Below are 15,847 nucleotides of genomic sequence, written 5' to 3' on the forward strand. Positions count from 1 at the left end.
CAAAGCTGCTAAAACTTATAATATAAAACGTAATACTTTACATTACAGAATAAAGTAGTATAAAAATTTATCTAAGACCGAGCTTGGCTCGACAACTAAATATACTGTTGCTCAAGTATTTAAAAAAGACGAGGAAATAATGTTAAGAGACTACCTAATAAAAAGCTCTAAAATGAATTATGGCTTAACATATAAACAAGCAAGAGAATTAGCATTTCATTATGCTATGAAACTTTGCAAATGTCCAAGTAAATGGATGGAAAAAAAACAAGCTGGTAGAGTGGTTGAAGGTTTTCATGAAAAGTCACCAAGAACTTTCACTTAGAAAACCTGAAAATACAAGTTTGTCTCGTTCAAAAAGTTTTAATCAGCACAATATAAATCAATTTTTTGATAACTATGAAAAAGTTTAAAAAAAAAATTTCAAAAAAACCATCTGGTTGTATTGGTTATGCAAACAGTCCAACAAGTGGCTGAATGACAGGGCCACTGTTTTTAAAGGTTCTAGAACATATAAAAAAACTACTCAGATGTTCGAAACAGTATCCTTTTTTACTCCTAATGGATAATCATGAAAGCCATTGTACATTAAATGCCATTAATTATTCTTGTGAAAGCGGAATGGTAGTTTTAACATTTCCTCCTCATTGCACTCATAGAATGCAACCTTTGGATGCGGCAGTTAATGGTCCTTTCAAGAAAAAACTGTCTATCTTTCAGAATGATTGGCTTGTATGCAATCCAGAAAAAACAATAACAATATATGATTTAGTTGGCATAGTGACACCAGCATATACTACAACTTATATTGCCAGGAATATTGTTGCAGGTTTTTCCACATCTGGAATATATCCTTTTTCACGACTTGTTTTCTGCAATGACAACTTTCAAAGTGCTGAAGTATCTAATCGCCCTTTGATAGAAACATTTAGTATTGCTACCTTTGATAATTCACATCAAATTCCTATTAATGAAAGAAGAAGATATATTTATTCAAAAACAAGATTGTATGATTTATAAGGATGATGAGCAAAAAATTATAAGCAAGGCCTTGCAATCACAGCACACAGTAACACCTGAATCAGTAAGACCATATCCAAAAGCTCTACCTCGTAAAAAAACTAATAAAGGCAGAAAAAGAAGGAAATCTAAGATTCTTACTGACACCCAGAAAGAGAAGAAATAAATTTTTTTTATCTTTTACGTAAGGTAAGACTTGAAACATTATTAGGAATTGAAAAACAAGAAACTTACAAAATTAGATCCTCAAAAATCAAGCTAAAATAAAAAATACTTTAATCTATGTCACGGTCGTTTGCAGGAGGAAAGTTATTATACGCATGCGCAGTGGAATTACATTTATTGAAGAATTTTTAAAATGGCTACGGTAACAGCGTTATAAAAACTAATCATTGACAACGAGTAGTTTGTTCAATTTTAGATAATTAAATAGGTTTTTAACTAGTTTTTTCATGAAATTATTTTGAAAATAACTTGTAGCTGTACGAAGAAATTTTTCAAATAAAATACAAGACCTCTGATTGTGAATAATATCTACTTTCAGCTAAAGCACCTTTAGTGTTTTTGTTTACAATTTTTGAATCTTTTTTAAAATATTTTTGAGCGTAGAAATTTTTTAGTTTAAATTTATTCAGCAAGATGAACCTTTTATCTTTTTTGTATTTTTTGCTTATATGAGGATTCATTTTTTTTTGCAGGGTTAAAAGAAAATCTTAATCATTAAACTTTTGTAACCTGTTGCTATGGTACTCTTTTCCGATGTGGCTATATATATATATATATATATATATATATATATATATATATATATATATATATATATATATATATATATATATATATATATATATATATATATATATATATATATATATATATATATATATATACATATACATATATATATATATACATATATATATATATATATATATATATATATATACATACATATATATATATATATATATATATATATATATATATATATATATATATATATATATATATATATATATATACATATATATATATATATATACATATATATATATATATACATATATATATATATATATATATATATACATATATATATATATATATATATATATATATATACATATATATATATATATATATATATATATATATATATATATATATATATATATATATATATATATATATATATATATATATATGTATAGTGCTCAATATTCTTAAAGAAGAGAGCATAATATTGTTATATGTTAGTAACATAATATTTTTATTTGTTAGTAACATTATATATATATATATATATATATATATATATATATATATATATATATATATATATATATATATATATATATATATATATATATATATGTATATATATATATATATATATATATATATATATATATATATATATATATATATATATATACATACACATACATACATTATACTATTATGCACTCTTATTTTTGATCAAAATTATGAATGTTATTATTCCAGGCTTTCGATTTAGTCAATAACATCAAATAAATCAACTGTATTGCCTGCTTCAAAGCAATACCATTGGTTATGTTTTTGATTTTATCAATTGAATGCTATAATTTTGATTCTATCTATTGAATTATCAGTCTGGTTTTGTACATATTGATTAAAAATTAATAAATTATGATAAAAATTGATTTAAAACAAACAAATATTATAGTATATATTTTTTTAGTATTCTAACAATATTTGGGTCTTGAAAAGGAAACTAACCTGTTGTAAAGAAGGGAAAAATAAACTAAAGCAGAAAGACTTTTTCTTGGAACTCGATATAAATATTTTTTGTATTTCGTGTTTAAATTTTTTTATTTTTTAATGTTTTTTAGCTTGAAACTGTTAAAATCAAAATGAATATATTTAGAATATTTTTTACATAAAGATTGAAGGAATGAAAAATGTATTTTATGCATGAAAGATATTTATATTTTTATTTGAATTATATTTTGATCTTTTATTTTGTGTTGAAATACATGCAACAGTCAACATTTTAATGAGAGAATTTGTTTTGTTACTTGCTAATAAATCTTCATATAATAAATATTCTTGGCATTGAGGACATATTGCTTTACTAATTGGCTTGAACTTAATATTTTCTGCAATACAAAAAAAGCAGAAAAGATGCTCGCATTTTTTTAAAGTTAAAGGTTGCTTTGGAATTTTACCGCATATATTACATAAGCAATGTTGCAAATGTGGATTTAACTCATTATTTAGCTCTGATATATCTATGTCTTCATCTTGTATTATGGTTATTGTTTCTTTTATGGTAGTGAACATTGCAAATGTCCACATCTTTGAATCATTTTTTTGGCGGCCACTACATCTTGCTTTATTTCTAGATTGTTGTTTAGAAACTACTAAACCTTTTCTAAGCTTTTTTACTGATTGGCAAGTAAAACAGTCATCACAGTGTGGTTTCCACTTAGTACAGAGACCAAGGGCAGTTGATGTTTTTCTTGAAAGCACATTGTTCATTGTACAATAACATTTTTTACACATTTTTGGAGGATGGACAATTTCCAAATCTGTCATTTCAACATGAAAAAGCTTCTCTAATTTTACTTTAAGAATTTCTCCTATAAAATAATGCTTTTTACCAAGTAACTGTCCACAAACTCAGCAAATGAGTTTAATATTTTTGTTGTGCAGTTCCATTTTATATAATATTAGACTATATAAAAAATTGTATATATATATATATATATATATATATATATATATATATATATACATATATATATATATATATATATATACATATATATATATATATATATATATATATATATACATATATATATATATATATATATATATAATATATATATATATATATATATATATATATATATATATATATATATATAATTATAAACAAATTTATTTTTTAGAAATCCTTGTAATTCATCCACATTTATCAACCAATTCCTATATATATATATATATATATATATATATATATATATATATATATATATATATATATATATATATATATATATATATATATATATATATATATATATATATATATATATATATATATATATATATATAATTATAAACAAATTTATTTTTTAGAAATCCTTGTAATTCATCCATATTTATCAACCAATTCCTATTTATTTATTCTCTTTTCGAGATCTCTTTCTCTATTTCTCTTTATATATATATAAATATATATATATATATGTATATATATGTATATATATATATATATGTATATATATATATATATATATATATATATATATATATATATATATATATATATATATATATATATATATATATATATATATATATATATATATATATGTATATCAGGCCTTGTTACGAGATTTCGCTGCGTAGCGAAAACGCGTAACGCATTTCTAAGTTACTCAACTCATCAAATATATTTTGCATCATTAGAAGTTATATTGCGTCACTCGCGTCTTTTCAAGTACCGCATTGTAATTAAAGTTATTTTATTAACGCGTTAAAAATCATACAGTTTTTTTTTTCTCACTATAACAAAAGTTACAAATAAAATCTAAGTTCTTATATAAAAAAATTTTTTTATTATTTTTTTCAAATGTGAACTAAATTTTACTTTGAAAAAAATATTTTTTTCATGAAACGTAAAATAATGTTTGTTTATTTTCTTATGATTTTTATGTTTATTTTCTTATGATTTTGGTTTTTGGTTATTTTATTAACTGTTAATAAATTTTTTCTTATTTAATATATGAACTCATTTTAATGTTTTTAAACAAGAAAGAGTTGTTTTTTTTGTTTATCAGTTACCGATAACATATTCGTGATCATAATTTATTTTTATATATTAAACGAACGTCATTAAAATTTTACGTTATTGAATTAACAATAAACAAAATATCTTATTAATAAAATATTTACATCAAAATAAATCGTGCATTTTTTAAACTATTATGACTAAAAATAAATTTTATATTTAAAAGAAATTTATATATTTAATTCCTTAAGATAAAACTTAAAACACCTAATTTTTTTAACTAATTTTTAACAACAACAAAAAAATTATTTAACAAACTGTTTCTTTAACAAAAAATCTATTAGTTTACAATTGCGGTTAAATACTTACGACTTTATTTCTTCTGAATAAACGTCACGTTAACGACAATCAAAAGATAATTTAAATATTCTAAAAGATAAGTTTTTGCGTAGCGCAAAACTGCTGAACGCGTAGGCAAATCGCCTTTTCGCAAGCAAAATGCGAGCTGCGTAGCGCTTCTTAACAAGGCCTGTATATGTATATATATATATATATATATATATATATATATATATATATATATATATATATATATATATATATATATATATATATATGTATATATATGTATATATATATATACAAGTATAAGTATATATACAAATATAAGTATATATATAATATATATACTTATATATTGTATATATACTAATATATATATATATACAGTGCTTCCAGAAAGTATAAGCGCACTCATATTTTTTTTACCTAAGTGAACTTCAATTGTAATTGAGTGTAATTCGAAAACAATAAAAGGCTGATTGATAATTTTTTTTTAACTTATTCATAAAATAAAGCAGAAATACTCATTGTCAAATATATAAAAGATATTTCTTTATTATTATCTTGAATTTAATTAGAATACAATAAGAGTGATAAAAACAATATTAAAAAAGTGTGCAAAAGTATTAGCGCACTTATGGTTTTTCAAAGATTTTAAGAAAGTTTAATATTTTATGCGACCACCATTGTTTTTAAGGCATACCAAGACTCTACGCGGCATAGAATCTATAAGTTTTCTGATTAATTCTTGTGGCACGGTATTCCACAACTCTTGCATTTGTGTTTTGAGCTGCACCAAGTTAGTGGGTATGCTTTTTTGTAATTTGCAGTCCATCCAACTTTAAAGATTCTCAATAGGATTTAAATCAGGTGAGTGAGCGGGCCAAGGCATTAGATTCAACCGTTTTTCTTCCATGTATTGCTTCAATGAGCGTGCTGCGTGGCAAGGAGCGTCATCTAGTTGAAATTGCTAGGTGGAGTCAGCCTTGAAAACGTCCATTGATGGCTTTAAATAATCTTCTAATATCTCTTTATATCAAAGTTGATTAAGGCAATCAGTGTAAAGATGCACCAGTCCATTGCTAAATCCAGCAATGCAGCCCCAAATGCCAATTGAATCTCCTCCTCCTTGAACTCTTGACTTGATAAAACGAGGATTATATTTTTCGTTTTTGTATCTCCTCACGATAACCCTTTTCTTGCGATTAATAAGTTCAAAATATGACTCGTCCGAGAAAATTACTTTTCTCCATTGCTCTACAGCCCACGCAGCTCTCTCTTTGCACTATTTTCTTCTCTTGAGACAGTATTAGATACTTAATAGTGGCTTCTTTATTGCAAGGTATGAATTAAAATGTTTTTTCTTCGTAAGCTTGCTAACTGTTGATCGGCTAACTTGATGTGCACCCAACGCTGTATTCAGGTCTGAGGCGATTTCAGCTATGCTCATGTTTGGGTTGCGTCTACCGAGTATAATGGCTTTATTTTCGTTAAAGGTCTGCGTCTCGAAATAATTTTATCGAAACTGTTTCCATTATCTCGAATCAATCGAGTATTTAATCGAATCGAAAGATTCGATTTATGTCGAGTTATGTTCTCAGTATCGAAAAGCAGTTTCGAGACATGCTGAGTTATATTCTCGAAATCAATCGAGTAATTGATTGATTTCGATACGTTTCGAGACAAACCGAGAGACAACGATAATATAACTATGTTTTTTAAAAAACATACAAAACTTGAAAAAAAATTTTTATTTGCGCATCTCTACTTTTACTTGCGCATTAACTTGCAATTTTGTTTTGATTTTAAAAATAAACAAAAAAAGTCAACTAAGGTCACATGGGAAAAGTTTCAATCAAATTTTAAAAGAGGATTTTTCATCTTAAAAGGTAAGAAATTGAATTTTATTACTTTATATTCATATATTTTGTACTGCAAATGGTTATATACGAAAATTTTTGTATTTTTATATTTTAAGAAAGAAATATTATGTGTTAGAGTACATATTATTAAATCATGATAGCTAATGTTGATAAGGGCAAACTTTAGTAAAAAATACTAAAATGTTGTGACATATTTTTCCATTTTTGACATATCCCATGGGAGAGATTTGAACTTTTCTTTGAACTTGCATTTGTGTGTAGTAGGGAAAACAATGATTTATAAATTTCATTTGTTTGTTTTATGAATTGTACTTAAGTCTTCAAAAAAATTTGTTGCTTATTTGTCAAAAAAAGATTAATTTAAGGTGGTACACCACCAAATATTCTAAATTCTTTAAAACTTAAAAAAATAATCAATTTGATAATAATACAAAATTTATAAAATGAGAATGCTTTTTTATACTTAACTTTGTTTTGTCTCGCTTATTTTGCCTCGCTTATATCAAAAAACCCATCTTTTTGATGGGTCTATTCAAAACACAATATCTTGAAATATTTTAATGCATAATCTATGAAATTTTTTGCACATGTTTTAGACATGTAAACTATAGTAATGACATAGGGATTTTAAGATTATTTCATTACATCAATAACTATTGAATTTCTTCTATAAAACAGTAAAAATAAATTTTTTTTAGACCTAAAAATTAATAAATAAAGAGATTGGAGAATAATTATTAAACTTTGAAATGTCATTCCCTACAAAATAATATAATAAACATTTCCTGAAAAATTTAAGTGATTTGCTTTACTACTTCACAAGGTATCATGTTTTCAATAACACCATGTTTCAATAACACCATGTTACAATAACACGCAAAAATCAAAAACAGAGATAAACGCAAAAGAAGATTTAATAACAAAAAAAGTAAACTATAAAGTATGAAAAACTAACAAAATCCAGCAGAATAAGGTTGGCATGGTTCTAATTGAGCTTCCTTATCATTAAACCCTTTTTTTTGATGGCGCAATTTCTGTCGTTGGGATTTTGAAGTAAGTGAAGACTTAATTGTACATTTTTTAATTCTACATTTATCACGGGTTATCAATCCGATATGAGTGAAATGTCCAATACGTATTCCCAAATTTTGCAAAACACCAATAATTCCATGGGTACCTTCATTAAAATTGATAATTGCAGAATTTACTGACATTTCGATAATGTTTCTATTTACAAAAATGTGTTTGGGGCATCTTTTCCAGATTATAGCATTTAACGCCTCATTATTGTTTTGTGTTAGACCGTGTTGGCACTTTTTAAGTAGTTCTTCACTGCTTAATTGTATAGTATATTGTAAGTTATATTTTTCGTGCTAGTATATTGTAAGTTATATTTTTCGACAGATCGATGGAAAATAGTAATTGCACCTGCACCTTCCATAGCACCAGATGATCTTTGATGATTAGCAAGACATTTATGGTTGGCTTTCCAATTCTAATATTCTAGAGTTCCTTTTTTGTTTTTCCAAAGAATACATCCTTTACAATGTTTTGACAACACAACAGCATCTATACATTTGCTTTTTTAAATTGATATGGCTGTGACAACACCATTAAATGATGAGTGACCTCTTTTTTGCCACGTTCCATCAACTGAAACCTGACATTGAATTATATCATTATGCGAAGCATTATTATTAATCAAGTTTCTAGTTTCTAATGCTGCTTTGTTAGTAACCTGTTGAGCAACAGTTTCATAAGCATTGTATAATTTTTTGTTAATTTTATTATATGCATTGGAGGTAATTGAAGGAATGTTCATTAGCTGGTGGTATAGTTTCATTGGTTTATAACCTTCACCTATTTCTCTAAATGCTAATACAGAAAGAATATTTATTTCATAGCTATCTCTTCTTACAGAATTATTGAAAAGATTTGAAATAGGTCTGGAAGTTTGAAATGAATGACACCAATCACAGGAAGTACAGCAAAGTTCTAAGGTCAAACAAATTCCCAATCTTTTATTAGGACAATTTTGTATGAAAATTGAAGAAAAACAACTCGGACATTTCATAACTTCGAGAATCATTAAATGAAGTAACTCAAAGTTCATTATAAAGTTGAAATTATTATAAACAAGTTCTGGATTTTTCCTTGAAATAATTTTATTTTGCACTTGCTATTGTTGTAAAAGACTTTGGCTCTGGTGGTATAACTATGCTCGGGCATTGAACTTTTTGTGCTTTGTTGTAACGATTAATGCCTTGGTAATGTCTTTTTTTCCTTCTAGCATATTATCTGGTCATTTTAGGACTAATAAGTTGAGAGAACCCAAGTCTTTTATTCAGAACAAATATTTTATTAATCAGTCAAACTATAAACTTTTCAACAAATTAAGCAGCATTTGGCGATTTTGTTTTTAATTTATTTTGAGAAAGTAACAATGTAAAACCACTTTTAAAGCTTATTTAAGCTTATGACTTATTAATTACAGAACAAACTAGAAATTATGCAGTTGTGTTTATGGATGTTTTTGCGTTGCTAAGGCCGTTGCTACGGAACTTTTTTTTAAAAAGTTACTTTTTCTCAATATCAAAAAAAAATTTGGTGGTGTACCACCTTAATGGGAATTATTTGGTAGACTTAAGTATATGAATTGATTGGGGGGTAAATGTGCAGTAAGTTGCAACTTGCAAGGGTCTCAGTTTTTTTAAAAATTTTGTTGTGTTAAGATCTTTGAAAAAAGTGTTTTTTTTTAACAATTTAAAAATTAAAAGATTAAAATGTCAAACAGTCGTTTTAGTGATATTATAATAACTCCACAAAATAGGGGACAATTGCGTGGAGAGGCTGTATTAATTTTGTCAGAATATCGATTGCATTTGTTGACACTTTATCCTAGTGAAGTTGTGTTAATAGAACTTGTTATCAGTAATCTAACAGATTATTTGTGGAATGATATTGAGTTTCTTCAATTAACATTGTGGATGGACTGTTTAAAAATAATCTCCAATGAATTTCAGGACATGTTTGTAGAAGCCAATGACAGATTGCATCTTATAAGTGAATAAAAATGTTTAGGATAATACAGGAAAAGTAAGTTAAAATTATAAAATAATGTTTTAGGGGTTGTATTTGGTATTTATAAAATTGGAATTGCAAAATGTAATTTACGAATATTTTTGTATTTCCTACGATATTTGTACTTTAATACGAATCTTTTAAAAGATTTCAATTTTTTGGGGAAAGGTTGGTAACTTGGTACTCATTGACTTTTTAAATTTTAATATATGTGAACGTCTAAGCTCTGAGAAAAAATTAATTTTTTAGTTATTTTAAAGTTTTTTTTTAAATATTTCTGTTTGAAATTGTCAACAAAGCTTCTATCAAGATGGTTCGACCAAATGGGCCCATTTGGAAGTACTTCAACCAGGATACAAATGATGTTGATGGAAAAAGGATTGTTTATGCAAAGTGTAAACATTGTACTGTTAAAATCCAGACAAAACAAGGCAATACATCTGGAATGCGGCAGCACATGTGTAGACATCATCTAGTCCTATTTCGTGAGCTTGAAAAAACCAAGTTTCAGGACAAAGTAACCAGTGATGCGGCTTATGACGAACTGGGGCAAGTCTGCAGTCAAGATGACCAGTATGAAGCTCAAAGAGAGGCCTTAGGTGCTACAGATCCGGAAGTCTTGAACAGAAGTGTAAGAAAAAGAAAGCTCACATCTCCCTGCAAGGCAGAGCAAGAGAGACCCATGGACAAGTACAAGAAGTGAAGGCCACAGGATCCAGAGCAGTTGAGACAAGACCTGGAAATTACCAAAATGATTACCCGGACCAATCTTCCTTTTTCTTTTGTGGAAACAAATGGCTTTAGGGAATACGCTGCTTTTACCACTCCAAAGTACACCATCAAATCAGCCACAACTTATTCACGATCTAAGTAAGTTATAAAGTAAAATTGTAATATTTGAAGTAAAATATATATTGTTTTTTAGTAGTTTTTACTTGGATTAAGCAAATATTGCAAATAATTTTTTTATACTATCTCCTTACTCAATTAAATCGAGATTTTTTGATGTATAAAGAGAAATTTCAAAAACTTACTACTTTATTATTCCTTTAAAATATAATTTTCTATCACCTACCCGCTCAAATTTTTTTTTGGTAATTGGTTTTTACTTGAATCAAGAAAATACCTCAGACATTTTCTTTTATATTTTCTTCTTAACTTATTAAATCAAGATTTTGCAATATATAATGAGAAATTTCAATACTTACTACTTTATTATTTCTTATTAATATCATTTTCTACCACCTACCCGCTCAAATTTTTTTTGGTTATGTTTTCCTGTTTATTTAAAAAATTTTTGGTCTTGGGTGATGAACTGGTTCATGCACCACAGTTTGGATTGTCTACTGATCTCTGGCAAAGTAGAAACAATGATCCTTATATGGCTGTGACTGTCCACTACATCAACTTGGAGTTTCAGCTGAAGATGTTTGTCATTGGAGCATTTCCATTTTCAGAGCGCCATACTGGAGAAACCATTGCCAACAAGCTTGACTCGTAAGTTAACAATATAAAAAAGATTTTTTTTAATTGGTACAGTAAAGTATACAAACTTTTTAAATATTTTTAGATTTTTTTATATTTTCAGATATAAGACTAAACTTTAAGATGAGTGAAAAAGTTCAGAGACAGCTTGAAGCTAAAAAACAAGCTAATCTCTATTTTGTAGTTTAAAAAACTTAAATACAAATACATGGACTAATATTATTAACCAAGAAACTTTTTATTTCAATTAATTTAAAGGTATACTAAAATAAATTGAAAAATTTTGATATCTTGTGTTGTAAAACAAATTTTGTTTTTTTGTTGTTTGTTTTTATAATTAGTAAAAGTTTAAATTTGTTTTTTACAGCTTGGTCAGTACTTTGCCAGGAAATTCCGGAGCTGGCAACGTAGCTTGCACTCATGACAATGCATCCAACATGATTGCTGCAATTCCCAAGTGCAAAAATGTGAATCACTCACTTAGGTGTGCAGACCATCTTTTGAATCTTGCAGTCACAGACTCCATTGACAGTTGCAAGGAAGCTGAGTGCCTTAGTGATGCCTTGGAAAGAGCTACAGCATTGGTTTCAAAATGCCACAAGTCATACCTGTGTGAAGCAAGGATTGAACTAGAGGTCAAAGCTATGAAAGAAGATGATGAATTGGAAAACACTGATGACCTTGTCTATGTCAAATTGATAGCTCCAGTCAAGACACGATGGAATTCTCACTTCTTCATGTTGCAAAGCATTTATAGAATGCGTCGAGTTTTGCTGTCCATCAAGTACAGTGGCAACGATCCAACAAAAATGGCACACCTCATCCCAACTGAAGACGATTTTGACTTGTTTGACGAAATTTTGTCTATGCTTGAGAGAATCAATGATGTTTCTGAAAGCCTTTCAGCTGAAAAAAGTGTGACCATTCACAAAGTGATTGCTCACATTTATAGTCTCAAATACAGAGCTCAGCAAGCAGTACAGTCAGGAACTTTGTCATCAGTAGCTGAATACTTCTTTAGAAAGTTCATCAAAAACTTGATGATCCGATTCCCGGACAATGGCACCAAAAATATTTTTTATGCTGTTGGCTGCATATTGAACCCTCTTTATCAAGGCAACCCATTGAAAAAAATTGGTGGCTATGAAGCAGCTTATGTTGCTTTAATTACCAAAAACTTCAGTCATAGAGAATGGTTGGCGTCTTTGGAATTGTCACGTAATAATCCACCTGTTGACAATCCAGAATTGCAAGACATGGATGATCCATGTCTTGAAATTCTGGATTGTCAACAGGATCCTTTTTTTGAAATTATAGAAAATCCAGAATCAGAAGTAGAAGTACCTTCTACTGTTCCAGCCAAGTCCAAGATTTAAACTGAGTGGGAGATGTTTTCAGCAATACCAGCTACCAAACAACCAGTACTTGAATTTTGGCGGGACAATGAAGACAAATTTCCTCTGCTGTCTGAAGCAGCACGCAAATGGCTGTGTATTCCCGCTTCATCTGCTCCATGTGAGCGAATTTTTAGTGCAGGTGGTAATATAGTCAGCGCAAAAAGACAAAGCTCCAGCCAGAGAATGTGGAAAAATTGATTTACATTCGGCAAAACATTGACAGGATCACTTTTCATTCATACTATTTGACAACCAAAGCAGAACTTGCTGCTATGGCTGAAGAAGCTGCAAAAAGGTTGCTATCTCGGGCCATTTTTGAGCCAGAAACTAGCAGTCAAATATCTCGATCTGCATTGGACCGACTGTCTTCTCGAGAAGTCATCAACATTGGTGATGATGATGATGATGATGGTGGTGATGTTCCACTAGACAGCTCACACTCTACTCAGTCTACTGCCACAACATTTGCTGGTCTTTCTCGCACACCAACTGCTGGCCCTTCTCATCCACCAACTCCAGGACGTTCATCATCTGACATTTAAATTTTTTGTTGACAATTTTGACAAGTTTTCTTAATTAATAAAATATCATTATGAATTTGATAACAGAGATTAATAAAATAACTTTTGTTTAAAGCACACAATTAGTTTTCTTTTGGGTTTTTTTTATTTCAGAGGTTTTAAGTAAAATTATCAGAACTACTGGGCATTTCTAGATATGTATTGAAATGTATCGAAATGATATAAATTTTAAGAGTTTTTACTTAATTCTTTAGAACTAGCTTGTTTCGGAACTTTACAACTTTAAGCAAAAACTTTGCCAACAGAGGGTGTTACTATCTTTAGATTATAAACTCAATGTCATTTTAAGAATTTTTTAGTCAGGTTATTGACTTTTTCAAATATTTTTACCATCCATTAATTGATCAGTTGCTTAAACTTATTATATTATAAATTTGTATTATAAATTTGTAAGTATTGAAATGCTGCATTATTTTTCGGAACATTTCAAATTTGAACATTTTTGGAACTTTTAAACTATGAACAAAAACTTTGACAACAGATGGAGTAACAATCTGTTGAATTTATAACTCAATAGCGTTTTATAAGTATAGAGAGAAAGAGGCTTGACATTGCTTATTTATTTGAAGGTTCTTTTTCTTGACGCTTTGTAATTCTATTTTATAAATTTGTTTGATAAATTTCTTATATTATTATACTTGAAATGTCTTGTTATTTTTCGGAACTTTATAAATTTCTCGGAACTTTTTAACTATGAACAAAAACTTTGCCAACAGATGGTGTTAATATCTTTAAATATCATTACTCAATAGCATTTTATTAACAAACAATTTCAATTGTCAATTTCTTTCTTTGCATAGTATGATTGGTTGACAACGCTCTAACTCTATTATGTTATAACTTTGTATTAAAAATTTTGAAATCCAGAAATATGTAATTATTTCTCGGAACATTTTGACTTCTTAAGTTAACCAACAGATGGCGTTACTGTCTTTAGAAATAGAAACTAAAAATCAATGGCGTTTTATAATAACTTCAAGTAAAAGTGTAAAATTTATTCTCATTTTTGGTTTTGGAAGTTTTGTACATCAAGACTACTTATTATATAATTTTGTTTAATAAATTTTTAAATTTATAATACTCAATGGCGTTGTAAAGCTAATTAAAGAACGGGAATAAAATAATTTTTAGCACTCTGAGTTTTCATTGTTGAAATCATCTTTACTTATATTATTACTTTGTTAAATAAAAGAATAATTCTTGAAATATCTTGTAATATCTCGGAACTTTTTAAATTTCTCGGAACTTTTGAACAACAATTTTGTAACAGATTACTATCTTTAGATTTTAAAACTCAATGGCCTTTTATAAGCATAAAGAATAGGAGTCTTTTAATTTATGTTTCATGTCAGATGTTTTCTTGTCTGCATTGTTTCATAATACTATTATATTAATTTGTTTCATAAATTTTTGGCATAACTCTTAAAAATAATTGTTTTCGGAACTTTTAAAATTTCTCTAAACTTTTCAACAACAATTTTGTAATAGACAACAATTTTGCATTACTATCTTTAGTTTTGTAATTCAATGGTGTTTTATAAACATTTCTAGTTATGTTTACAAAATTTTAAACTTTCTTACCTTTTTTCAAGCTTTATCTTTGTTGAATTATTATATTAATTTGTTTTATAAATTTTTGGCATAACTCTTAAAAATAATTGTTTTCGGAACTTTTTAAATTTCTTGGAACTTTTAACTTTTCTTTTCTTAACATTTTTATGAAAACTTTAGCAACACATTACTGTACAATCTTAGAAATAATATTCAATAGCATTTTATCATTATTTTAAGTAAGGTTATAAAGTATTTCTTTATTTTTATTTATTGACAAGAGTAGATGATTGTAACTATTATTATTTTTAATTTCTATAATAAATTTGTTATTCTTAAAATGTCTCTTTATTTCTCGGAACATTTTGATTTTTATAAAACCGTTAATTAACAGATGGAGTTGCAATCGTAAAATAAAATATGCTTTAAATATTAGTTTATTAAATATTTTACTTAAAAATTATAATAAATGAAATATATATATTTAAATTTTTTTACTTTTAAACAAAAATTTTGCCAACACACTAATTAAAATTTATTTTAAAATTAATTATTAACATATTATACCTAATTTAACCTTAACTGTATGTATAAACTATTTTTGTTTATACTTAAAACCAAAACTTTGGCAACAGATTAAGTTGAAATCTTTACAATTTATAACTCAATGGCGTTTTATAAACATGTAAAGTTGAATACTATAAGTTTAACTAATAATTTGTT

At 27.0% G+C, this 15,847-nt stretch overlaps 1 protein-coding gene across 1 annotated transcript; it reads right to left on the minus strand.

Moving 5' to 3' along the window:
- Window positions 1-2,970: 2,970 nt before the first annotated feature.
- On the minus strand, window positions 2,971-3,600 carry LOC136088043 (V(D)J recombination-activating protein 1-like). Its single transcript, XM_065811688.1, has one exon. The coding sequence runs from the start codon at window positions 3,598-3,600 to the stop codon at window positions 2,971-2,973; it is 630 nt and encodes a 209-aa protein (XP_065667760.1).
- Window positions 3,601-15,847: the final 12,247 nt, after the last annotated feature.

The sequence above is a fragment of the Hydra vulgaris genome, chromosome 12 (genome assembly GCF_038396675.1).
Source record: "Hydra vulgaris chromosome 12, alternate assembly HydraT2T_AEP".
Classification (NCBI taxonomy): domain Eukaryota; kingdom Metazoa; phylum Cnidaria; class Hydrozoa; order Anthoathecata; family Hydridae; genus Hydra; species Hydra vulgaris.